At 41.8% G+C, this 26,338-nt stretch overlaps 1 protein-coding gene across 2 annotated transcripts in view; it reads right to left on the bottom strand.

The window, feature by feature from the left end:
- Positions 1-26,338, bottom strand: part of Rab3GAP1 (RAB3 GTPase activating protein subunit 1) — a 310,097-nt gene that overhangs the window by 258,480 nt on the left and 25,279 nt on the right. For both annotated transcript variants that reach the window (XM_065425862.2, XM_065425861.2), the window contains exons 7-11: positions 16,626-16,791; positions 15,267-15,369; positions 8,430-8,508; positions 5,715-5,783; positions 4,780-4,853 (exon numbers count right to left, since the gene is read on the bottom strand). In XM_065425862.2, coding sequence (XP_065281934.1) covers positions 4,780-4,853; positions 5,715-5,783; positions 8,430-8,508; positions 15,267-15,369; positions 16,626-16,791 — 491 coding nt within the window. The remainder of the gene's footprint in view (positions 1-4,779; positions 4,854-5,714; positions 5,784-8,429; positions 8,509-15,266; positions 15,370-16,625; positions 16,792-26,338) is intronic.

Raw genomic sequence — 26,338 nt, 5'->3', positions numbered from 1 at the left:
TTTATCTAGGTACCCTAACTATCAGCGACAGTGTAAACATGTTGCACAGCATGCTTAAAGAACAGCTGAATAATTTATTTTCCTTCCCTCCTTGAGTATTTCTCAAATGTGCTTTAGTTTGCAGCTAGAAATGCCCATATAATGGTGCAGAGTGAAGTGTTTACATCTGTTGTAGGATTTGCTACTCTTGGTGAATAGCAGTTAGATTAGTAGGTGTTTATAGCAGGCGCTAGCTGCTGCCAATAAAACCCCTCCATTTTACTGTTAGTCCATGGCTTTTGGATGCACATTCGACAGAAATTCAGCATGATGAAATGACACCACTGCTGTACTTACACAAATAAAACATTTTTCTCTAATATCCTGAATAACTTGCATCTTGCACATTAGAAACAGTGCTATGAATATAACAGTAATGCCACTATTGCACCTAGCAGCATAACAAGCATATGAGAAAATAAAGCAAACCCCAATACTCATGTCTTGTTGTATAGGTCTTATATGCCCGATTATGCACACACGGACTGAAGGAAGTGTCCCTGACAAAAGCCAAACAACTACTACTCCTTCATGTAGAAAATTTAGCGCTGTCTAGTTTTAGCGCTAAATTTCCAACATGAACCAATGCTAAATTGCTCAGTTCACCCTCCTTAACTACTCCTTTATTCATTAGTAGCAAATATATGCAGGTGACAAGGGCAACCTGTGGCACCACCTAGGAATGAAATGAGAACCTCTATTCACTAAGCTTAGGGGTGGTGGTTGTGGTGGTGGTGGTGGTGTGTGATAGCTACAACGCACCCCCACTATCTCCTAAGGTTAGGGCCTGTCATAACCTGATAGCCACGCTTGTTTTTTTTCCCTCCGAGTTGAATGCCTTAAAATCAAAGGTGAGTTCTGATCAAGTAAATGTTCTCATACTGGACAGATGTCCGGAGCAGGTACGTGAACGAAAAGTGTACCTCAGCATTTCCTAGGAGATTTCTTCCTTAAGCACTGCTTTAGCAGTACCTCTGGATTGCATGGAGCTTGTACAGGGGTTGGAAGCACATCATACCTTTCCCACACATCAAGATCTTCCCTTTGCTGCAGCTCAAAAGAGGGTCCAATTGATAGGTAACAACAAACTGCTGCATCAGCGAGATGAGAAGGCAAATCAGCTGCTGCAGTGCATTTCACCAACTGCTCACGGTTCCAGGTCCGACCATCATCAAGTTCTTATATGTCCTGATGCTGATGCTCTACGATGACCAACGGATGTGAATGGTTACAGGCACCACGGCATAAAAGGCTTGGCATCTTAACCTGCACTAGTTTCAATAGTATCAACAGCATACTCTTGGTGGCTCATCGTCTATGGAGTATCTCTTGCTCGCCAATTGATGCTTAGCTAACCTTCACCGCAAGGCGTTTAGTTCTATGCGAGGCTCTGGAAAAAATTTCTGCCTCCAGGAGCCCCCACCAAGTCGATCTTTGTTCTCAAATGGCACCTGTGCATGAGTAACACAGGTTTCCGATCTGTCATTGCATGCACGGTGCAGCAGTACATGCCAAGGTATTCCGTAATGATTTCCTTGAAGGATCATTGTTTTTGCAAGCGTACTTGAACATATTTTTTTAGCATTCTATTAAACCTTTCCATCTGTCCATTTTGTTGTGAATGATACATCACGGAATATGAAATAGGTGTGCTTGATGCCCCACTGTTGTAATTACTGTCCCAACTCAGTAGAAGTGAACTGAGGTCCATGGTTGCTGGCCAGCTCATCAGGATAGCCTTCATGGCTAAACACATTCTGGAGAAAAGAAGCTACTTTTGCAGCAGTAATGCTGTAAGTGAAGTAAATTTTAGACCACCTGATGTATTAGTTTTTGAACGTAAATTGCAAATCGACAGTCTGTGCATTGGAAAATGGACCGACTGCTTCGATTCCCAACTTCTTCCACAGCGTAGAAGGAAACTATTTGTAAGGGTGACACAACCGGCTTTGCAGACTTGTCTACAGACTGGCAGACAGCAGTGCAGACCTGAATAATTTTTTCCAATTGCCAAGTCAATCCCGGCCACCAGTACTAGTTGCGAAGCCTCTGCTTTGTTCGAGAGATTCCAAGTAGTGACTCTGGCACTGCTTTCGTGAGGGTGCCAGGCAAGGACAACAGTGCCACGAACTGCTCACCCTGAAGAAGCAGACCACCCATCACAGACAATTAGTCCCGGATACAGTAGAAAGGAACAGCTTCGAAAGGCGGTGATCTACTCAGTGGCCATACTGACGTCACCCAGCCGATGACATTCTACAGCAGGAAATGCTGCAAGATCTCAGTGATGAATTTGTCATGAGTAATAGATGGTAAAATAAAGCATACTGCTTATTCCGCCTCTCAACACTCTGCCTCTTGAACCTGTCCCTGCTCCAGCACTCTGAGGACAGGATCAGTTGTCGTGTTCTTGCAGCCTTTCTTGAATTCAAGCTGGTAGTTGTAGGCTAGCAGCCTCACATGCCACCTAGCAATCCTGAAGGGGTCAACGGCCAACTCTTTTAGTGCTCCAAAGCATCACCGCAGACCGGACGTGTGTGCATAAAATTAATGGGCATGCCCACAAATACACCCTCCAATATTCACAAGCCCAAATGCATGCTAGTACTTCTACCTCACCTACTGAGTACTTACATTCTTGATCTGTCGACCTTCTGGATGCAAAGGAAATAGTGATCGAGTCAGTCGTCTATCGTGACCAGGTCACAATTATTTACAGGGTGGAGTCAAACCACTGCAAGCACTTGCTTCTCAGTGAGCATTTCATTTCCTCAAAACAAGCTTGCCTTCTTGCGTCCCAGCTGAAAGGCGTATCCTTTTGCAGTAGTTGACCGTGAGGCTCGACAACTTCAGCTTAACACGCCTGCCATGCACAAGGATGAGCGAAAAATCGCTCGTGTAACGAGCATTCGTTTTTGCCACTCTGATCCTGGATGAAATCGTCTGCCTGTAGCAAAAATTTCGATGAAGCCAAGAGCTCGTGTATGACTGTAACAAACGTGTCCACATATTCTTTCAGTCTGGGTGCACTGTCCAAACTGGTGCCACTCTGCTAAAACATTAGTGCTGGTGGCGTAGTAAGTGTCGAGCATTCCCTTGTACTAATACACTTCTCAGCGATTGACGCCTCAGCTTTGGCAGATGCAGGTGAACTTTCCTTGGCAAGTAATGCATACGGTATCCACTGACCTTCCACACCAAGGAAATGTTGAAAGAAAGCCTTGTGCCAGGCAGCTGGGTGGGCATCAGCCACCAATTTAAGAAGATAGTTCTAGAACATTTGATGCTCCTGGCTCTAGGAGATTACGAGTTTTCCCAGTGCTGGCAAAAAATCTGGATGAGGCTGAAGGAGGCTCATCTTATAAAAGCGTAGCATACTCCATGTTACCTCACCACTCTCTGTTGTATCAGCTGATATACCCATGTGCAGCCTGATGGAACTATCCATGACCAAAGCTATACCATAACTGCTCCTTTAACGTTAGTGGACAGCATATACAGGTGAGAGGGCACCTATAACGCCATCTGGGAACCAAATGAGAACTTATAACACAACAATGTCATCTTCTGTAAGCACACTGTCATACAGTAGCAGGGGTCACAGATATGCTTCTCCTTGGTTGATTTTTTTTTTTCATGCTGATAACGCCTTACTTTCAGCAACATTCGTAGACAGTAACTGAGTATTCACTTAAATATAACTAATCAGTGTCAACCCTTATTTTTAAAGCAATCTTAAGTTACCATCTCTGTTATGGTGCCCCAGCCTAGCACATAAAAAATGTTTGAAGTTCTGCAGTCAACATGATCTGAACACAAGGAATGCAAATGCATGATAAAAGGTACCTGTGACTAATAGCTCATTAGTAGATTCATTCATACAGTGATTAATTTTTGTACCATCACTACTACTGTAACCCAGATGAAACTGCTCACTGATTCATTCATGGGGTTTAACATCCCCAAGAAACTCTGGGGCTATGAGAGACGCTGTAGTGGAGGGCTCCGGATTAATTCTGACCAACTGGGTTTCTTAAATGAAGCTGCTCATGTATGTCACCTGTTCAGTGCCTTACTTAAGGGCACTTTCTAACAACTCTGCCAGAACACTCCGTATATTGTTATGATCAACAGTGGGTGAACAAGGAAAGCCTCAGCCCGGAGCCAATACTTCAACAAAAGGACTTGTCTTCATCAAGGCGAAAATAGATACCTTGTCAAGACATTGGCTCTAGGCTAATGCCTGCCTTGCTCTCCTGTTGGTCAACACAGCTAGTTGGACGAACTGGTGGAGCATTACGAAAATGTAAACGCACTTCAAAGATGTGGATAATAGAAAGGACAAAGACACACAGCACATACTTTCAACTGGTTCATTTGAAACCCTGTCATAAATATATATGCACAGACATGCGACACTCGATCATACGCACTGCACTCATGTGGCATCCAAAAAGTTATTTTCCGTCAGCGTAACGAACGCTATACTGATACATTCTTCTTCTTTTTTTTTTCACATATAATCTTCCCCTCGATAATAAGCCTCGTCCATTCAGTACTGCCCTTATATTGTCCATGCCTGTTAAGCATGTTGAAGTGTTCATAATGCTGTCACTGTTGATCATTTAAAGTTTCCATCTTCCTGTAAGCCCTTTGTCTTTTCTGAATATTAGTAAGCACACAAACCACAAGATAGCTTTCACACACACTAAATGAGGCTAAATATATTGAAGTAAGTACCCATGAGACAGTCGGGGTTTTCTTTCCATCGCATTCGGATTGACCACTTGGGTGCATTCTCAGGTCGAAGATCACTGAAATAAATATGTGCAAATAAATGATCGAAAAATATATAACTGGTCATAAATGTTCAATTCCGAAGTATTTTGGACGAGGTCAGCGTGTCAATGGCCATAATCCCATTTTCAAAGCGATTTGGACGAACTCAGCACGTCCACTTCATTTTTCTTCTTCTACTACATAGACAGCTGCAGTAGAAGCATTTGAAATCTGCAGTTATTTCACTCCTTTTTGTACTACTATATAGAGGTCAGCGCATTTTCAGCACCTCAAAGGCCACATTGATTCAGTCTTCGTGTTCTACAACATAGATGGTAGTACATGTATTTTCGTCAGCGCTGGAGAGGCGTGTTTAATGCAGTCTTTGTTTTCTACTACATAGATTGCAGCACTTTGTCAGCGCTCAAAGACCGCACTTTCGGAATTGCACACTTTTTAAGTTTTTTTGGCAGATTAGGGCAATGGCATCTGCCGCTAACAGCCCACACGCAAGTAATGCATGCAAAAGAAAGCCGCTGCTAGACTGTGACCTGCCTCAGAAATGCTAGATTGCACGAAAAGCTGTCTTCAGTCAAGAACCTTGCTTCAAAGAACAGTTGATATTGAAAAAAGGTAAAATAAAGCATTTTCCCTCATTTCTAACTGTGCCATTTGTGGCAATGACAAGTACATATATGTTGCATCGTGAAGAGATAAAATGAGGTGTTAACGCTTAAAACATGAAGCAAACTGGTAACAAGAGCTTTAGAAGCATTTTCAATGGAATGAAGCTTGAAAATCAGCCACATAAAAAATAAGTAAAATAAGGTCACTTTTGGTCAAAATAATAAAACACTTGAGGGGTTAAGAAGCACCGCCAGTTTCAATGTACTTGCCTGTACACATCATTATCCACAACTACATCCTCTGGAACTGAGGGCCAGGTAACAGAAAGCTGCAGCTCCCTGAATATTAAAAAGAAGGATTACTTACATTACAGCACCAATTGATGCCAGATTTTGGCAGATTAAATTCAGCGATGAAGCTTTCACTGTCAGCTGCATGCTTAACTCTGAACTACAGCAACATTCACCCATGCATTATTAAAGAGGGTTATTTGCAGGAACTAAAAACCAAAATAAAAGTACTCTCAGATGCATAGCAGTTTAGAATGTCTCCACAAAAATGCAGTATAACATTACTGACATATTCCTGGTGGATAGAATTTCCCACTTGATACAGCCTCAGTGGAAAGCTCTGAAAATACCCTATTTCGAAAATAAATGTATTTTCTTTCTAAAATAGTCAAGGTTTGTTCCACATATTGTAACAGTGATGCAGGCGCTCAGGTGTTTCACACAAAGGGGTCCCAAACTAAGTTTATAGGCTATTATAGAGCAAACATGGCATATAGCATAAGCACAGGCTATCATATTAATGGCATATTACTACACTACACTAAACACAAACCTAACAATGTACTGCAAAACACCAAGGCATGACTTTTCTGCACAGCAGCTCAAGGCTACCAGATAGGGGTTACTTGGAATTATGGATTGAGGCTACTCTGAATGGCAAGTAGCCCTTGACCAGGTTTGGGCATGGCAAATAAATAAGTTCAGTGTATGGAGTGCAGTCACAATCGTCCACATATTTGCACTAGCAAACATAGAGAAAATGGCAGAAATTTTAAATGAAGCTCACATACACTTCTGAGCAAAGGATAATTAATTTTTATAATAAACATAAGGAATGAAACAGTTCACAACTTGACTTGATAGAGGTTACAACTTTCATTTACTGTGCTCTGTGAAAAATGGGGATGATATCGCAGAAAGAACACTCAAACATAACTTTGGACTTTACTTTCGACTGGACACTTTTGGCAGTAAAGTCGAGAACCGATAATTTAGACTTAATGAAGGTTGCCATAAAGCCTGACTTATCGGGAATCCAAAATAGCAGATTCACCAAAAAATAGAAGTCTTTATTCCACAAGTAGCCAGAGAAGCTTTTCAATGCATTGCAGTGGACACATACGCTTGCATGTAACCTGGTTGAATTCATTTCGACCATAGTCAGGCTGTCATTACAGATAGATGAAAGTACAGTGACTGCATGCACCAATTCTCCATCTGTTCACATCTTGAACAGTGGTACATCGCACTCCGACAGCTGAATGACCCCGGGTTTCTTCACAACAGTAATTATCTGGCACTTCCCTCACTTTATCACCAGACCACCTCTGCCAGGTACTAACACCAAGAGTAGAGTTGGCGCTATTGAAGGACAAGTGGCAGTGCCACGAAGCTGTCCAAATAATCGAGCGCGTTTGAATTATGGTGCCCAAACAGTTGGTCAGCTACCGCATCAAGTTCAGTGATTGCTCACTGACAAACAGAAAAGGGTGTGCCAAAGGAACTATATACCTCCCACTAGCATTATTTTTGTATTACTCCGCTTGCAACCACACCAAGATGATGTCCATTTATCTAAAAATTACACCACACAAAAGTGACGAAGGCATTCAACACGTCAAAACAATGCCTGGGCTATGACAGATGCCAGAGTGGAGGGCGCCAAATTAGTTTTGACCACTTTAACTTTTCATTCCTATACATTATTTATACCTATAAGTAACCTATATCTATGTAAAGGGATATTTTTACATTTTGCACCCACTGAAATATGGTCACCGTGGCTCGGAATGAAACTTGTGATCTTGTGCTGAGTAGCAGAAGAGCCCAGCTTAGGCAGAGAGTAAAACAAAACAAGGTGAAAGCAGGAGACAACATTTCGACAAGTGGACTTGTCTTCTTCTTAGACAAGTCCACTTGTCGAAATGTTGGCTCCTGCTACTTTGTTCTCGTTTTGCTCATCATCTTGAATTTCCATCTCCCGCCTTTCCCCCTGTTTTCTACAGCTTAGGCAGGTGTCACACATGAGTGAAAGTATTCTAATAAATAGAATATGGCCCCATGCTTACTACGGCCCCTTCTTCCGTATTCATTACTTTTTTTTTAACCTCTACAAAGGTTTGTAGATTTATCACTGAGCTAGAACATTTGTGCACGAAAATTTTAGTGCTGGGAGCCAAAATTCAACAGGAGTTCGGCAATATTCATTTGTACGTAGGAGGTCCCACATATAGCTTTGAGGCCACATCGTGCATATTACTATATATTTACTTTGGCATTAATTTCAAGAAAAATGAACTGAAATTGAACAGAAATGCACTGCCCCCTATAGAGCTTTTAATCAGGGCATGTGGGCACACCTCTCTAGATAGTTGGCTGTGTCCCCAGTAATTTTGTGCAAGTGAGCTCACAGATGCTCACAACAGTCAAGAGGACATTATGGCAACACGCAGGGAGCTCTTGTTAGAAAAGTCTATAGCCCTGGTGTAGGTAGTGTAAAGATAAAAATATTTACCAATCAAAGCCAGTCCTAATGCGTATACAGAAGCAACAAGAAAATTTTTCATGGGTTCCTGAACTTAAATCCATGTTTAGTGCTCCGTGCCCAGATTTAAAGTCAGGAGGTGAACAGGACTCTTATTCAAACCATAGATACGTTTTTGTAAGAGATAGACAACAAACCAAAATGCTTACGAGATGGGATCTTCCAAGGCACCAAATGGCAATTTCCCAAGTTTGAGATTGCCGGTGTCGAACCAGTCATCAGTAACATCTAGAGGTAGGTTTCACAAAGTTAGTTTACCACTTCACTGAGATGTAAAAGAAGGGAATAGATTGGAAAGGTACAACGTTTGCCAAAAGCATGCAGGCCCCAGCATGCATGAATAGAGCCATTTGGGGCTTGAAGGAAAGCTCCTGTGGCAATGGCTCTCAAACTTGATGGAGCAGGATAATATCCTCCCCTCATTCTCCTTGTCTCTTGTATGCTAGAAGTGCTATACAAGATCACTGTGTGTCCTGAAAAATTACCGTCATGCATGCTTGGAATTGATGCTCTTCACAAAGAACACAGCGCCTTTGTCAAAAGCATGTAGTTCAATCTGCACATGGTTAGAAGTGTCCATTGGTGATGCAGCATGCTTTCTGCAGTACAGTTGGCATTGCAAAGCTGTGGGTGAACATAACAGTGCCCTTCCTCATCTTCCAGGGCTTCAAGTACACAATGCAAGTGCTGCCGCTGAAAATTTAGCTCAGCATTAGCTGTGTTAATGCATACTGTAGCCTAGAAACTTCTCCCAAATACAGTACCTTTATCTTATTGACAAATGTACAAACAAAGAGAATAAAGAACTGCACAGCACAGTTATCTTGCCTTTATAGATTTACATTAGGGCCAGTTAGTTGTGAATGCCAGCTGTCATGTTGAAGTCTGAGCACTTTCTAATGATTTTTCTACAGACCACTTTCTCATGGACAGTGCTATATCAAGAAAGTGGCACCATCTGGTACCAGTTTGACCTGGCAGAGTCACTGGGATGGAATGGGGTGCCAGAAGTAGCAGGCCTTGGCTGCATGTAAACAGCTGTTCACTGGGCATCACAACTGCATTTTCCAAACATTTCCTGCTTAAGCAGTCATTGGGTTAGCAAAAGTATTGCTTAGAGATGCTAGCTATGGCTTCTGGTGAGCCTTTCTTGGCAAATTTTGCAGCTCTCTGGTGGACTTGAGCAGCAGTTTAAATTTTTGCCACGTAGGTGTCATGTGTTTATTTGGTAATAGACACTAGTTCTGAAAATAAAAATGCCTGCTTGAAAATGATTTTGCTTTGAACTTTGACTCTGCAATCTATGGAGATGACCATGTTTCAGTTTATATATATATATATATATATATATATATATATATATATATATATATATATATATATATATATATATATATATATATATATATATATATATATATATATATATTTCTGCGCATCATATGCAGTCTTGGAGCATGAAATAAATGCTCTGTGTGGGCATAATATTGCATGCTGAGTGACAGTCTATAAAGTTCAATTATTTGGGCCATAGGCGTCAACTACGGGGAGGCTCCAAGGCCTGAGCCCCCTCCGCCGTTTTCCAAAACCCACACACGCACACCTAAAATGGCATTACCAGAGTTTGGTCACTCTCATCATTTTCGGTTTCTTTTGACTTGCCTCAACCTTTCACTTAAAATTTTACTGTGACTAACAGCTTACTGAATCATTGTTGGTGCGGACATGCACAGCTTTTAATTCATACTTTTGCTTTATTTCTGCAAATCTTTACGATAGGAGGACAAGTGCATTAGAAGCACTAGCAGTGGCTGCCTCATTTGTATTTTCTCACTTAAATATTGTCTTAAATTTCCACCGTAAATGCCATGCACATACACAATATATTTAAATATACACGCAGGAGAAAGTTTACTATATTTTTGAAAGAGAAGGAAGTGGCCAATTAAAAATTATTTCTAAAGGTATGGATAGCCTATGCCTAGAGAATGAATATGCTGCTGTATGTTTACCTCACTTCAAATTGTTTCGCGTGCATCTTTTGACCCTGAAAGAAACCTGCCAATTTGTGTGACCCCTACAGCAGAGTCTTTTATCAACGATGGGTGAAATGCACGTGAATGATATGCGTCTCAATATTGCTTCTCTTTCCAGTAAGCAATGCTAATGACTAACGAAAAAAAACTTTTCTAATAATTTACAACATTTATTAGGCATGGGAACACCGTCATTTGCATGCAGAGGTGACAAATATCTACAGGTGTCGTAATTAACTGTCATGCACCCAGAATTAAAGAAAGAGGAATTGCGTTACTCAACGAAAACCTAGTGCATATTGTTTGCAGCACAGTGGAGTAGCCGCCAGTAATTTTTTCAATAGTGAGATTTAATTTGGTAATTGTAATTATTTATCTAACTCAAGGAGTACTATCCTAATTATCAAAGTGTCAATGAGGCATCTGTAGGCACAGCTAAGGGACATCTATTTGCGGTATTTTCAGAGATGTACTAATTGGGTATTGATTTTTTCTGACTGATAAATAAACCCTACGAAATAAAAAGAATACCACATGTAAATGTGGTAAATGTAAATGTGCTCCCACCCGCATCACAATGCAGCTCCCTCGAACAAGCTCCATCTGAAGTAGCCGCAACGAATTAAAGGAAATAAAGAAAAACATCGTAATCGAGCTAGTTCTTTATCTGCTGCGCCCCGGCTGAAGTAACACATTGCATTTGGCGTTAGTTCGAAACAAGCTGTGATAGTTGTAGTCTTAGCATAGATAAAGTGCACAGATGGTAATTTTCCATCCAATTCCATCCAATTTTCCAATTTGCCACAAAATCTAACACCACAAAACCAAATTGACATGTCGGTGCAAAGGTTTAAAGGTGCATTTTGTTTTGTCCTGGTCGCCATGTCTTTCTCTAATGAGCAGAAGAAAAACATGATCCTTGCCTTGGGAGCTGCAAATGGCAACAAGAGGAAGGCCACAAGTACATATCAGTCATGGAAGTGTGGTGGTAGACTAAATGCATCGACTATGACCAGAAATTATGAAAACCTGAGACAAACCAGCAGCTTCCAGAGACAGCAGAGGAGGACTCCATCTTTGAGTCCCAGCCTACGCACGGATGTTCTAGGATTCATGGCCTTAAACCCTCCTGCTAGCGTGCCGGACGTGGCCACCCAGGTACCAATTTCCAAGTCATCAGTTTGGAGGATTTTAAACGACTTGGCATTTCACCCTTACCACCTTAACCTGCACCAATGCTTGGATGATTGGGACTTGGAGAATCGTCTAGATTTCTCAAATTGGGTCCTCACAAAATCCGATGAGTCATTGAACTTTTTGAGCAACATTATGTGCACAGATGAAACCAATTTTTGCAATAACGGCTAGGTACTGCTGCTGGAGTGACTCCAATCCACACTAGGTAAGGCGCACTCGGCACCAGTACCAGTGGTCGTTCAGTGTTTGGTTTGGAATTTATGCCGGTGCTATAATCGGTTCCACCTTCCTCAATCACACACTCACTGGGCAGCGTTACACGGACGAAATCCTTGAAGGAGTGGTGGATGAGTTTCCCAGTCAAGTCCCGCTGTCATGCCTTCCACTTCTATGGTATCAGCAACACACAGCCAGCACACAGCAGCAGCCGAGCACGACATTGGCTGGATGCGACTTTTCATGTGCAATAGATTGGAAAGCACGGGCCTGTAAATTGGCTGGCTAGGTGATCTGACCTCTCTCCACTCAATTTCTTTCTTTGGGGTTATGTGAAAGATCATGATACATGATCGAGACGGACTTCAGATGAGCTCAAGGCAAGGATAACGAATGTCTGCCGTAGAATTCCAGTGTCAGTCATCAAGAAATCCACAGAAGATGTGATAAAGTGAACTCAGTCCTGCATGGCTGCAGAAGGAGAGCAATTCGAACACATCCTCTAGGCAGCAGCCACTTACGAATTCATAGATAATCAGGGCACAGTGAAATATGATGGTTTTAATGCGTAAGCACTGCTATCCTTACCCAACGGAATAACCATCCCTCCGTCCATCCCATAAAGCAATCGCTTTCAACATAGCACCCACAGCAGTGAGCAAATTCACCTGTGTGTTGCCTCTCACTTCAACGCCAACGAAGCAGCAACAACACTGTGCTCATAGAGTTCTCAGCACATGCCGCACTCTGCTGCTTTCGCAGATCACTTTAAAGATATGGGCCGCGCTGCCGCACCAGACGTAGCCACCGCAAGAGGACGGCTGATCACGGTTCATAATGGCTCAGTGTACCTAATAAATGTTGCATATATTTCCTTAATTTGCTACATTTCCCTGGTCATTTCATCCCACATCCACATCCGCTGCGGGCTATCTATAACACTAGTGAACGCTGCTTCTACTTGCCTCTTCTACGTCGTCTCATGCAGGGAGCACTTAACAGTTCGGTGTTGCAACTGCACTTCTCCATTTTGCGGTTCTTTAGCAGTTGTTCTCGCAATTATACGAAACACACCAGCATACCACCATGAAACACGTCAGTGCTACGAAATGCTTACACATCATTCAGATAAATCCCAGAAAAGATTGTGTGGATTTTTTTCTTTTTTGTGAATATGTCCCGATTGCCAATTTGGCTAATTTAGAAGCGGTACATTTACTTTCTTGCATCGGTTTTGCCTTTTCTATACAAGTGAGTCACTTCCCGGTCTGTTTATTTTGCATTTATTTTTTACCACAAACTTGTTTTTGCAGCATGTATACACTCTAATGAAAAATAAAACCATCACTTTAATTTGGCTTTTGTTATCAATGTGGTGAGTCAGCCTTGAGAGACGCATATAAGGTGTGACATAGAAATGAGAGGAACGAATCGCTGCGAAGATACGAATCCTGCTGCTGGTGCCCCTTCCATAGCATTATCAAGGTGATGCGCTGTCTTTTCGGGCTCGCGACAGACAAAGGGTTGCTTTCAATTAGCTTATTTGAGGGCGCTGCTTTATTACGCAGGTCGGAGAGAAGTCCTATGGTATTTTTCATTTCTCGTGGGCTTTCTTTACCAGTCGGAAAAAACTGTTCGCAACTAGTACGTCGCTGAAAACACCGCAGTTAGATGTCATTTGGTGGTACCTACAAATGCCTAATTGAGACTTTGATAATTATGATTACTTCTAAAGTAATTTAGTTAATCCTAATTACCTAATTAAACATTAGTAACGAAAAAATTTTTGGTGGCTACTACTCTGTACTGGAAACAATATGCATTAGCTTTTCTTCAAGTAACGCAATTGCACTTTTTTTTAATGTCTTGGTGCATGATAGCTGGGACACCCTGTATAATTCACTCAGTAACTGAATGAGGCCAAGCCGGATTCACTTGAAATCAGAATCAGCAGCAGCCATGTGCAGCAGCGCTTATGCTCGGACTCACAGAACAAAAGAGAGAGAGAGAGATGTTGCAGTTTCTCCGTAAAGGCGAAGCAGTATTAGTGACAGCAAAGTATAAAACAATTTAACAAAGGAAAATTACACCATTGGGAGACGCCAGATTCCTGATGGTGTGAGAGGACTCAGGTTGTGAAATTTAACTGTCGCCTACTATGAGGTCTTGTATATGCTCATATAAGGCGGTCACTTCAGTAAGCAATTCTTTGAGGCCTCACAAAGTTTCTTCAACTGCAACTGTGTGTGTGCGTGTGTGCGTGTGGGGGGGGGGGGCGTGTGTGCGCACGCGGTTCGGAAAGCTCGTCGGGCATCAGCCCCTCCCCAGAAAAATTAAAACTTTCAGAATCTGCAGCAAAAACAGATATTGTTGTTCTATAAATTGCATCTGTTAGAGCATCTAAAGGAACGAAATTGTTATACAAATTTACAGCTTACATGAAACTGTTACAATGCTTAGGAAGGTTTTACAAAAGTGCTACTCACAAATTAGTAGTATATTTGACAGCAGTGTATAATACACCAATCTTGTCTGCTTTGGTGGTTTTAAAAGATGCAGTTGTGAAATTGTGATATCATTATTTATTACTGAGTTACAGAGTTTAAAATTTGGTATGTGAGCTTAATTCTGCAATTTTTAAAAATTTTTGTGACAACCTAAAATAAAAAATCTACTTTCTAGAGTCACCAGATTTTAACTTCAATTTTTTTTTAAGTTAAATTTTGTACATAATGCACGTATTTATTTAGATACTATTCGAAATGTCAGAAGTGGTTTAGAGACTCTTTAGTACCAGTGCCTTGAAAGCACAGCAAAAGCAACTACCTTGCATGTGACATAATTGCATCAATTAACTACTCCCATGTGCAAGTGAATCCTGTAAACCAATGCATGATCAATAGCTTCAACATAAAATAGAATACTGAATAGGCACACAAAACTTAATAACTAGCTATAAGCCTAGCTTATATAATGTAGATTATTCACTCCTATCTACAGCCAATAAGGTTTCAATTTGTGCATGAATTTCCTTCCAAGCCCTCATGTCAACCATAATTTACACCTTGAATACAGAACACAACCACATGAAATTAACTTGACAATTGTTGATTGATTAACATCCCAAAGCAACATTGGGCCTATGAAAGCCATAGTGGAGGGATTCACTGACCACCTGAGGTTCATTAAAAAACACCTAAATCTAAGCAAATGAGCATTTTTGTATCGCACCCCCATAGAAATGCAGCCACTGCAGCCAGGAATTGAATGCCCAGCCTTGTGCTTAGCAACAGAATGCCATCACCACTGAGAATCAACTTACGAAATGGTGGAAACAATAGTTTCTAGTAAAATGTGACAAGAAATATTACAGTTTTTAAACAGAGCGTGCCATCTGCAACACTTGGAAGTTGGTTAAAGTTAAGCCAAATTATGTAGCACTTATGTCTATTAACACCAGTCAACTAATCATGGAGCTAGAGAAATATCTACTCCAGAATCAAGTGAGCAATCCAAAATAGGCAAGGACAGACATACCAGGCGGAAGCTGAGGCCATGAAGCAGGAGACCAATCTTGAAGTATGTAGGTAAACCGAATGGTTAGTTGAATAGGTGCTGGACTTTGTTGTGAGGCATAAGACTACAAAAAAAAGAGAAAGCGGAACTGGAGGTCATACTTGTTTAAAAAGCTTTCCCACAAAAAATAATAATAAACCTTTTACCAACAGGCACGACAAACAGATGCTATGTTAAGTTAGGCCAGGTTACGCTAGATTAGAATAGGTTAGGTAATCAAAGAGGTCACCTAAAGATTTCTCAGAATAAGCCTATGTGGTTCACCTGGGAGTGGTACGTTGCTTTAATGCTAGACGGCTAGACAGTATCAGTTATCAGCTAATCTGCAGGTTTCATTGTCAAGAAAAAAAAGTTGCAGCTTCGCCCGAAAGGCAAAGCAACGATTGCAATCACAAATTAGTGGACAGCTAGCTATATGAAGTAAGGATAGTAGTGCCATCAGCTGTATCAACTTGTAAACATAGGAACAGTAATTAAATTAACAAGCATGGTGCCATGCACGCACAAGGAAACATGAACACATCTCACTTGATGACCATGAAAACTCGCTGTCAAAACGCTGGAGTAATGGAGCACGGCAGCAGTAACGAGCGAAATGACCTTCATGCTGCCTCTGCCGCACATTCCCAATTTAGAATTTAAAATTCAGTGCTGGGTACCATGACAAGCCAAGAGCGTAAGTAACCTTCTAGATCATAAGGCTACAATCTTCATAAATCTTTTCATGAACTCCTGGCATCTATGCATCAGTTATCCCAGTCAAGTTTATGCAGTACGTTATTCCTCCTCCATGGATGTGCCACTCTTGTGTGAATTAACCGCTTGGTTTTGCTAGAACTCGTAGCTTCATCTGCAAATGTTTGTTTTAGCTTACTGTGCATCTTCATTAGTGTCCTACCCTGCTAGAAACAAAATTTCAGTTATTCTTAGTGCTTTCAAGTCACTCATCACAATGTGAATTAGAATCAACATTACACAAGTGTACATTCTGAATAAATATTTTTACTCTCACCAACAAAAACTTTCAAATTAGCTTATTACTGATATTGTAGCATTATCGAGTGACAAAGTAGTGTACCGCTCTCTGCCAAGGTAGAGCAGAATATTCCTGGGAACAATTGGATTGCCCCTTGTATTACCTAGCAGCACTTTCTACTAACCACAGTGCTGCAGTCTCACTGCATGAAATAGGCAGAGACTGCACAAAGTGTGGGTCTGAGCATCATATTTTGTTTGCTTTTTATTTTCTACTGCTTTCCGACATCATACTATCCATAAAATGCAATGCTCTGTCCCAATTCTGTATTCGTGTTATCTTACCAGTTTTCCTTTGAAGAGTGACAAGAGGCCAGACACATTGCTGCAGGGCTTTGGGACATGGTTAAGATGCACCATCTCAAAGTGCGTCGTCAGTCCCCCCCCAACACATATGCCAAAGCACAGTCGCTCTTGAGGGTGGTGAACCTGCACAAAAGCTGGCAGTGGACTGCCAGCCACTTACTCAAAACACTGCTCTACTCACTGTTGCAATCACTAGTGGTACGTCACAAGCCATACCCCAACGGAACAACAGAGAGAAAGAAGATGTTTATTTAGCATTTGGTCTTCTTATACATTGCTCACATGACATCACCACTTGACATAATGCATGAAAGACATAAGGTAATCATTGTCAACTGCTACACCGCCCTCCTTCCCTTCTAAAAGTTGAGACAGTCCAAGAGATGCCTTTTCACTGATGACTTCCGAAGCTCAAGGAGGAGGAGGAGTGGAAGAAAGGGAAACACAGAGAGCTTAGCCAGTGCACAGACCAGCAGGTAAGGGGTAAAGGGGATTAAAGCTTATAAATAAAGACACAAGCAAAAGAAAGAAAAAACGCCTGGTAGTGTCAGCTGATGCTGACACTACCAGACACAATGGCAACCAGACCCCAATGGCAACCCCAGTGCCCCTCCAATAGTGGCACAATCCCCATCTTAGCGACGCTCCTATATTCCTATAGAGATTTATAGCGGTGTCTCGGGTCGGCCCTTGTCCAACCACAGATGACCGTTTAGAGCATCCACAGTGGCTGCAGGAATCAAACTAGAGCTGCTGCCGGTACCTATGGATAAAATAGGTACAAGCGCGCTCCTGGCCTGGTGTTTGGCCATTACGAAATCTCAGCACTAGAAAAGGGGCGTTTCTCCCCAACCCCAGGACGTCCCCACATTATAGGTGCTACAGCATGCCACACGGTAAATTACCACCATAAGAGAGCCACTAGGGTGTCTAGCAAATTCCTTTCTCAAAGATCCCTGGCTTTTCCAGGTTTTCTAGGACTCTTGAAGTACACCTCCCCCCCCACACACCTACACCAAAACTTGGGGGGAAATTTTCAGCTTATGCTGGCAGCATGAAAAATCGAAGTCCAGAAGACTTTCATGTAGAATCTGGTTAGTCAAATGTTTTGGTTAATTCAACTGCAACTGAAGGTACTGGCTGGCACCTATACATTTGCATGAGCCCAAAAGTTATTTACTTCGATGCTGAAATTGGCCTTCGCCGGATAATTTCAACTTGGCTGGTCAGTATGCACGCACATGCCCAACCCCAATGGCAACCCCAGTGCCCCTCCAATAGCGGCACAATCCGTCTTAGCGGCGCTCAGGGTACAGTGAATGCATCAAAGACACGTCCTCTCTTCCATCAAAAACGGCCATTTTTGGCCCGTGTACCCCTGCCAGGCATCAAGACCACAAAAGACAAGCTTTTTTTTTTAGTTTCTAAGTTCTAAAACTCCTGTGGGCAAATGTGCTTAAAATTATGTGGCTAGGTTAACACTTGCAATGCCATACAAAGAAATGCTGTCGAATGCAATCAAGTGAAACCTTGCAGGGCATCCGAAATTTCGACCACCATTATAGTCAAGTTCTAGGGGTGCGTGATCGTGTTATAAAATCTGGTAAACAAAGACGACTCGACAAGTAAAAAATATCTATTGAAACTGCTCAAAAGGGCTTCTTTGAAAAAGTCAGCAACCAGTGAACATAGCTCTACTCATTAACTCTTTTCGTATCGCGCCCACTGGGCATCGTTAGCCCGCTAACGATGGTTTGAAATGCCGCTTTCGATACCTTCCTCACCGCTTAAAGACACACTGCACCATTGGACGTGAAGGAGGAGAACCATATGTTTATTTGATACGGAGTTCACTTTTTCCCCCCTGGCAGTGATTTTTGAACATGCTCCGAAGTTTTCGCGATCGTCAAAGCAGAAAACAAGAATGGCCACCCGCTCTTGATGGTTTGAAACACTGCTTTCAAGACCTCCCACACAACTCACGGACACTCTGCACCATAGGACATGAAGGAGAAAACCTATATTCTTGTTTTCTAAGCAGTTCGCTTTTTCTCCATCAGGCGTTAATTTTTTATAGCACTCCGAAGTTTCGTGATTGTCAAAATAGAAAGCAAAAATGGCCGTTCTGCGAGCGGCACGCGTGCGCTTCAGAAGATCGTAGATATTGCGATTTCACTGCGTCTGTGGCTGATTCTAACGATGGATCAAGCAGCAGGAAGTCTGAGGATGCTGCCTTTTCGTTGGACTTTGACTCTGAGAATGACGATGATGCAAGCCAGCCCGGAACATCGGCAGCCGCAGCCCGGCACGCAAAACTGCAGTGCTCGCACTCAAATTTTTATAGTGGAGTACCTGTTCAATGAAAAAGTTTGATGGTTTCGTGGATAGAGCCTAGTAGATGGCAATACATTTTGTATATCTCATAATTTTTGTTACATATTTTTCTTAGTAGGTACAAGCGTGTCTTAACAAACCCTTCTTAAATTTTATCCCACAATCTTGATTCTGGCAATTTATATCATTTTTATCACATGCACCTCGTTAATAAAACTTTTATGCGTGACAAGTGTGTTGATTCTGCTTTTTGTTTATGTATTACACAAAATATTGAGTGCGGTAGTTCCTTCAGAAACAAAATCTGGCGTAACCTACAGGAAACTCCTATTTTCCCCACGGTAGGCAAAGAGTTAAGAACCCACTAATCAATCCCAGATAGAACATTCCTTGTTATTTTTTAATATTAGTGCAAAAGGGTTATTTCAAGCTAAACCCACCAACCATGAAGTCAACCCCTCCAATTTATATTTAAGAAGTTGTGGCTAACTACCAGTGTTGCAATAATTTTTTGAACTCAGTCACTAAAGTCAGATGAAAAAGTCCCTAAATTTTGCTTCAATGTAGTTAAATTGCCTGTAAATCTTTGAAGGAAATTTTAGGCAATGTAGGCAATTTGGAGCACTATAATATATGCTAGCATGGCGTACATCATTTACCTAAATGCCTCATGTTTGTCTATGGCCCGTGTGAGTGAGGAATAAACTGAAATTACCAGCAGTGTGCAGTGAGCTTTTACTTTACTATTATACTTATACAACAGACAGTGACAGCTAAAATTCAGTGTTTGCCCTCAAACTGCAAGGTTCCAATTGTCGCACGATTCAATAGAATACAAGAAATCTGAGCATACATAGTAACTTGGTTTGCATTATCTCTGAAATTGTTCTAGTTCTCGGCGCTCCTGAAAGAATAGCAAGATTCTGCAAGAAGCACAAGGTGACATACCGACATGGCGATGAAATTATGTGACATATATGAACGTCAATTACTACGCTCCTGCCCCTTGGCATACCTAAAAGCTCTTTGCAGTAATGATTTGTACAAAACCCACGCAATATGGAAGCAATGTGTTCAGGCTCGTGTGAATGAGCACAGCCGCTCCTATGAATATGCCTTTATACAGTCGATTCTTATTATTCACCTGTTGCGTTCGAAATCACAAAATTGCGTTTGTAAATGTCCACCAATCAAACGTATCTAGTGAAAGTGCAGAGCCCACAGCTTTTAGGACCCGTTTAAATCGGTTTCGTAAAGGATAAAAGAAAACATGCATTTGAGAGCGCACCGTTAATCTTGTGAGGGCAAACACTGTTTCACCATGGTCACAGTGCCTACACGTCATACGGCCAATTTCAGTCACTCACATGTAGCTTTTGAATAATAAAGTGCATTCTAGAAGGCAATTTGCAAAGCAACTTTCATAATTACATTGTCGCTAAAATGTTGCCAATGGTTCTGTCACATCGCTAAAAATATGTCACCAGTCACTAAATTCAAAATTTGTGGTTAAACAGACAAGATAGTCGCTAAATCTAGCAACAAAATCCCTATAATGGCAACACTGCTAACTACTACACTTAGTGAAGTGCATCCCCATAATATTTCTGGTAGAAAGAGAAAGCTAGCCGCAGTACAGTGAAACAGTTGAGTTATCAGACTTCAATGAGCACATTCCCAACTTACTGCACATTACAATTAAGTATACGGCTGTAAAAACCGAAACAGCGACACTTATTTCTTGTATTGAGTATGAAAATAGGTCGTGTCAGGATGATTTCGCATGTTATGGTGTTACAGACAGCGCCTCTAAAACCCGAGCTCAAGAGTGAAAATTATGCAGATGCCACAGACTGTGGGAATAGATGTAAGTGAAGCTTTCTTTACTGTTTGCATTCATTGACGATATTTGGCGATGTTGATGGCCTACCTTTCCATTCTACCGTGATCCTTTCATGTATGGCTATTATTCAGCCATTTCATTAGGACATTGCCTTTACGCATTTTCTGTCTTCTCTTTCTACCATACTATCTCCCCTCTGGGCTGTTGAATGCGAGTAGAAAAACAAGTGCTGCTGCTTCTGCAATGCTTTTGTGTGGGGCTAATGTGTAATTACAGCTGTCCAGAGGGCATTGTGTCGATGGCCAGGGAGTTTCAGAGGGCACTATGACAACAACCAGAGAGCTTCAGAGAGCATTGTGGCAATGTCCATGAAGTTCTTGTTGGAAAAGGATCGTCTCTACCATGTACATTACACATGTTCTCAACCAACCCTCGACACGACATGCAAGACAGCAACAGCAGCAGTGGAAAAGTCAAGAGAAAAGGCAAAGAAAGCTTCACTTTTAAAAACAATTTGTCTACCTCGGCGTCATGAAAATTTCACAATGCCAGCCCTTCCCCATCTCTTTGAATCCCCCTTCCCTCTCCCCCATGCATGGTAGCTAACTATACCTTTTCTGGTTAACCTCACGACCTTTACTATGTTTCTCACTCTATCACACACAACGCAAGGCATGATATGGTATACAATAACATTTTTTATTGTTGCACCTAATTTCACAAGTACAGAAACATTTTGTGGGTAATTTAGAGAAAGCATACATTATTTTTGCAGCATTTATTGTTGAATCAAGAAGCACAAATTTGGGCAGGTCTAAAGTTTACAGAACTTTTAGCTTTGTTCACTGCCATTTTATTACCTGATATTGGCAGTCTGAATCATAAATAATTGGACAAAAGTGCCTTGTCCTGCAGAAAACACAATAGGAAGAAAGAAATTGGCAACGCACCCATCTTTTGGAAGAAACTGGTGATGTTAATGTGACTAGCATTCTTTCTTACGATGGTGAAACTAACGAAACACAGACAAAATTGTGCAGCGTGTTTAAGTGCAGAGTGTTTACTATTAAGTGCTCAAGTAGCTTTTATGGCCTGCTTTCTATATACATTTTCCTATATACAATAAAGTATGTTATATATATATATACAAACTATATGCACATTATATACATTCATACATATTGAGACGAAGTGTTCAGTGGTTTGGCAGCATTGGTAGACATTACTGCATCGTCTTCTCATCCACTGGCGATAACGGCGAGCAGAGTGATGGACAGAGAAGTACAATGCATACGTGGGAGGCCCAAATTGTCTTAATTCCCAGTGCTCGTTTGCTTCTTTGGCGCAGTGCTGGCACATGACTTCCCAAGTTCTCTTCAACTGAACAGCACGGGCCTCCACTGTCGTCTCCACTATGCAGGAGTGGAGCCTTCTTCCTCCTCTTCGAGCTTGCTTGTGGGCACAGTATCTTTCTACGGTGACTGACAGGTAAGTTTGCTTACTTTTGAACTCACACCTTTCTTTTGGGGTAACTGGGAAAGAAAGTTGTGAGTTCAGAAGCAAGCAAACTGCTTCATTTCCACGACCCTGTTAAAGTGTCAATGAAAGATGGACGGCCCCACCATCACCAGCATGTCGTGCGAGAGCAGAACCGTCTGTACCACTCAGGCAGATTTGTTTCACCGGGGCTGAGGAGTGGCCTTCCTCTGGCTGAAGTCCACTGTTGCACGCTTTCTTGCCCGGAAGAACAGAAACACAGACAGTGGAAAGTGCGTGAAGTATCCTAAGAATGCTAATCGCATAAGGTAACATCCTAAATTTGAGAAAATGGCACTTCTGTCTCGCTACATTCTGTAAATGCCATATTTTTGTGGGCCATCTAAAGATGTAAATGATGGTTCATTAGACAGCAGGAGCCATAGTAGGGAGTTCAGTGACACAACTATTTATGCAAGAAGAAAAAAAATTCAGAGTTGGGTCACTGCTCTACCCACTGTCACTGATGCGCAATAGATCATCACTGCAATGCACACCTTAGAATGAAGGGCAACTGATGTTCCGAGAGCATTTCTTCCTATACAAAAGTGCCACAGGAGTGCTGGACATGAGGCTTTCACTGCACTGCTATGTAACTCTTCCTACAGCGTTTTCCAGCTAAGCGCTGCATACTTCGAGTAGAAGTTTATACTGCATGTGGGCATTTCTTCAAGAGAATGGACCTGTTTCAGCGGTGCAGCAGAAGCTTACTTCATCCTGGCAGATTCGGTTTATGCTGCATAGCTGCAGCTATGCTAGCTAATGAAGACACATTATTACAATCGGGCTTTAATAGTGTATCAAAATATACTCGCAGTCGCAGCAGCTCTGCACTTTAGGTCCATGTTATGTACGGCCCCTTTTTACATTTACAGCCCCTTCCTCCATTTACAGTATTTTCCAGCTGGTGCTCCATGTGTGTGACGGAGCAACCCACGGAATTTGTTACACTAATAAAAACTCCCTGTAATAGCTGCGTGTTTCTTTGGCTACGATTCAACCACAATGCAGCATCAACTTGCCAGATCAACATGCCCTGTCATTATTATTATCCTTCACAGCTACATACAAAATGCTTCACATATGGCAAGCCCTGCATATAAACAAATGTAGTGCTGTAGAAGTTCGCACTGTCTCGCAAATGCATGCGAGGCTAAGCGTGAGCTTCTATTGAGCCAAAAGGCAATGTTAAGTGCAATTCACAATCAATTCCTTTATTATGATGATTCAAAACAGCATTATTGTGCAAGAAAGCTGACTTCCAGCGCTGCAAAGAGCACAATAATTTTGTGGGGAACCAAGTTACATGAATTTGCAACTTGGGCAGTTTAATCAGTCATTATTAAGTACTTTACTCACTAAAATAAAAATTCCCTTACTCGTGAGTTTTTCAGATGCTCAGAATTTACTTGACTTTTGCAGGCTTTTCAGGCTTTCCAGGTCATTAAACACCCTGTGCCCAGACCCTCTATAAAGAGTTGTGGTGTTTTGTTTGTCTTGGTCCTTGTACAAGAAGCGTAGTGGTCTATGCGAACCACCACAAGCAACGCACCCCTGGAAAGTTAGAGGCCTGGCCGGTGGGGCTGCTTGTACCAGTCGTATAAACCAGTTGGAGTGCAGTGGTGGGAATCAAACCCCTCACCTACCGCAGCCGAGTCAGGCGCCTTAAATACTGGGCCATAACTGTGCAGGCTATTGTGCACAACTTTGGCTTTATGCTCGAGTGTGTTTAAAGTGGTTCTGCCATTAATGCATACAGAGTTTCCCCATCAAAGCCTTTGTCAACACCCACCACCAATGCATACAGCCTTGTTTCTTGTCAGGCAGTTTGTGATTTGTTGGACACACCATGGACTGATGTCCACCCATTCTGCAGTTGTGAAAAATCATTCACACATGACGGCAGTTGTCAGCTATGTGCAAGTATCTGCCACAAGGCTGGCCAGTGTCGGAGGGCTTCCGAGCCAGCCTTGTTACCTGGACAACCCCAGTGCCATCTGTATGAAATTGGTGCACTCCCAAGTATTGCTCTTTGTTGTGGATACGTCGAAACAATGGCATGTCAATGGCAGCATGTATGGCTGACAGGACAAACTCTTCTGTATCCTTTAATGGCAGTGTGCAACCAGTGAGTAGGTGATGCGATCTGTTCTCGCCTGAAACTCGGCACATAATTTGGTCTCGAATCATTCGCTCCAGCATGGTGCTGATGTTGCAGCTCTTGGCCAAGTGACACAATTTCACTGTGAACTCTAGCAAAGCTTCTCTTTCCTTTTGGACCTGCATAAGGAAATCTATCTAGGGGATATCTCATTAAGCTTCGGTGTGTAATGGCTTTGCAAGTACTCGACGATGTCCCTGTACTCCAGCTCTTTTACATGCTTTGGATGGCACCGATCTTGAAGAATTTTGGCTGCACTACCAAAGAGCAAGGCCATAAGCAAGGCATATCTCCTTGCCAAGTCATTGAGTTCATCTGCTTCGAAAGTCACTGCCAGGAGAATCTGGTACATTTTACAGGCTCTGTCTGTTTCTACAAAGTCCAGAGCAGAGTCAAGGAAGAGACGGCATCACTTAGCCTGTTATTCAAATCCTATCCTCATTGCCACTGATACGTAACAAACAAATCCCATCCTCGTTGCCACTGATATGTAACGAACCCCACACTGATAAAAAAAAAAGTTTATGTAGCATTTCGTCTTCGTATACATTGCTTGTGTGATGTGACCGCTCAATGTCAGGCATGAAAAGCAAGAAGGTCATCATTTCCGGCGATCACTACACAGCAACTAATACTCTAAAGCAACTGAAAATTTCCCAATTTACTGTAGCAAGCAGCTTCCTTTTTCTTTTTTATTACAGTCAGCAAGTGTAAATCTTGAATGCTGTACTAAGCAAGACTAAGCACAGCCCTCCTAAGCTTTTCATTTGTAAAAAAACACAAGGCAACAAGCTTGTGGCAATGCCTTAAGTAAGTATTGGCTACCAGGCCTTCTTAAATATTGTTGTGAATACAAGCTTTCAAAACTACTTCCATATCCATCTGAGTGCATCAGCCTATAAACTTATAACAATGTCATTCAATAAACCTTGATGTCAGAATGAACCACACAATGACACCAATTTATTCAGCAATATACATATACAGTATACCCTTGTTACGTTGAACTCAATACGGGAAAAGAAATTCGTTATAAGCAGTATTTCACTAAAAGCAAAGAAGCCTTAATACAGCCATAGTTATAAAGGAAGTGCACTCCAATAGTGCGAAACTCGTAGAATATATGTTAAAACAAAGCCATGCTCAATAGTAGCGATATGAAAGCATTTTATTTTGGAGCAAAGAGGAGATTAGTGTTTGATGAGCATTTCTTTCAGGCACCAGCAGTCCATCTTTTAAAGCTTTTGCGCACTTCTTTAACACTCCCTTCAATGCCACTGCTCTCCAGTTTGTTTTGAAGAAAATGAAGAATGACTGGTTTCACAAAGTTATTTGTGAGGTTATTATGCAAAGTTATTTATCCACCACATCATCCTCATCCCCATCACCCAACCCATTGTCAATTTCTGCATTTGCGACAAGAGCAAATAAGACAGCCTCCACATTGGAAAAAGCATACAACTCAAAATCACCCTTGAGGTCTTCACTGACAAGTTGGTGTACACGCTTGTACAGCTCCCCACCTATGCTACACTAAGCTATCCTGCAAGGGTTTTCCACTTTGCACACCGTTCTAAGCAGAGTCTGGGGCTGCTCCATTTTGAATAATCAACTATAAGGCATCACAAAAGCCTTTAAATAAATGGTAACTCAAACAAAGCAATTTCACTGCAACAGAAGTTCACAAGGAAGGTGAACATTTCAACCCAGGACCTGTTGCTACAGCTCAACTCCAGGACAAACATTTGTGTGACACAGCCAAAAATGACGCCAAGTGCTTCAAACTACATCTAGGATAACAAATACATTTTGGGTGCT

This window comes from Dermacentor albipictus, chromosome 1 (genome assembly GCF_038994185.2).
Source record: "Dermacentor albipictus isolate Rhodes 1998 colony chromosome 1, USDA_Dalb.pri_finalv2, whole genome shotgun sequence".
NCBI classification, from domain to species: Eukaryota; Metazoa; Arthropoda; class Arachnida; order Ixodida; family Ixodidae; genus Dermacentor; species Dermacentor albipictus.
The sequence above is the reverse complement of the archived record's forward strand: the minus strand, read 5'-3'. Positions and strand labels throughout refer to the sequence as shown.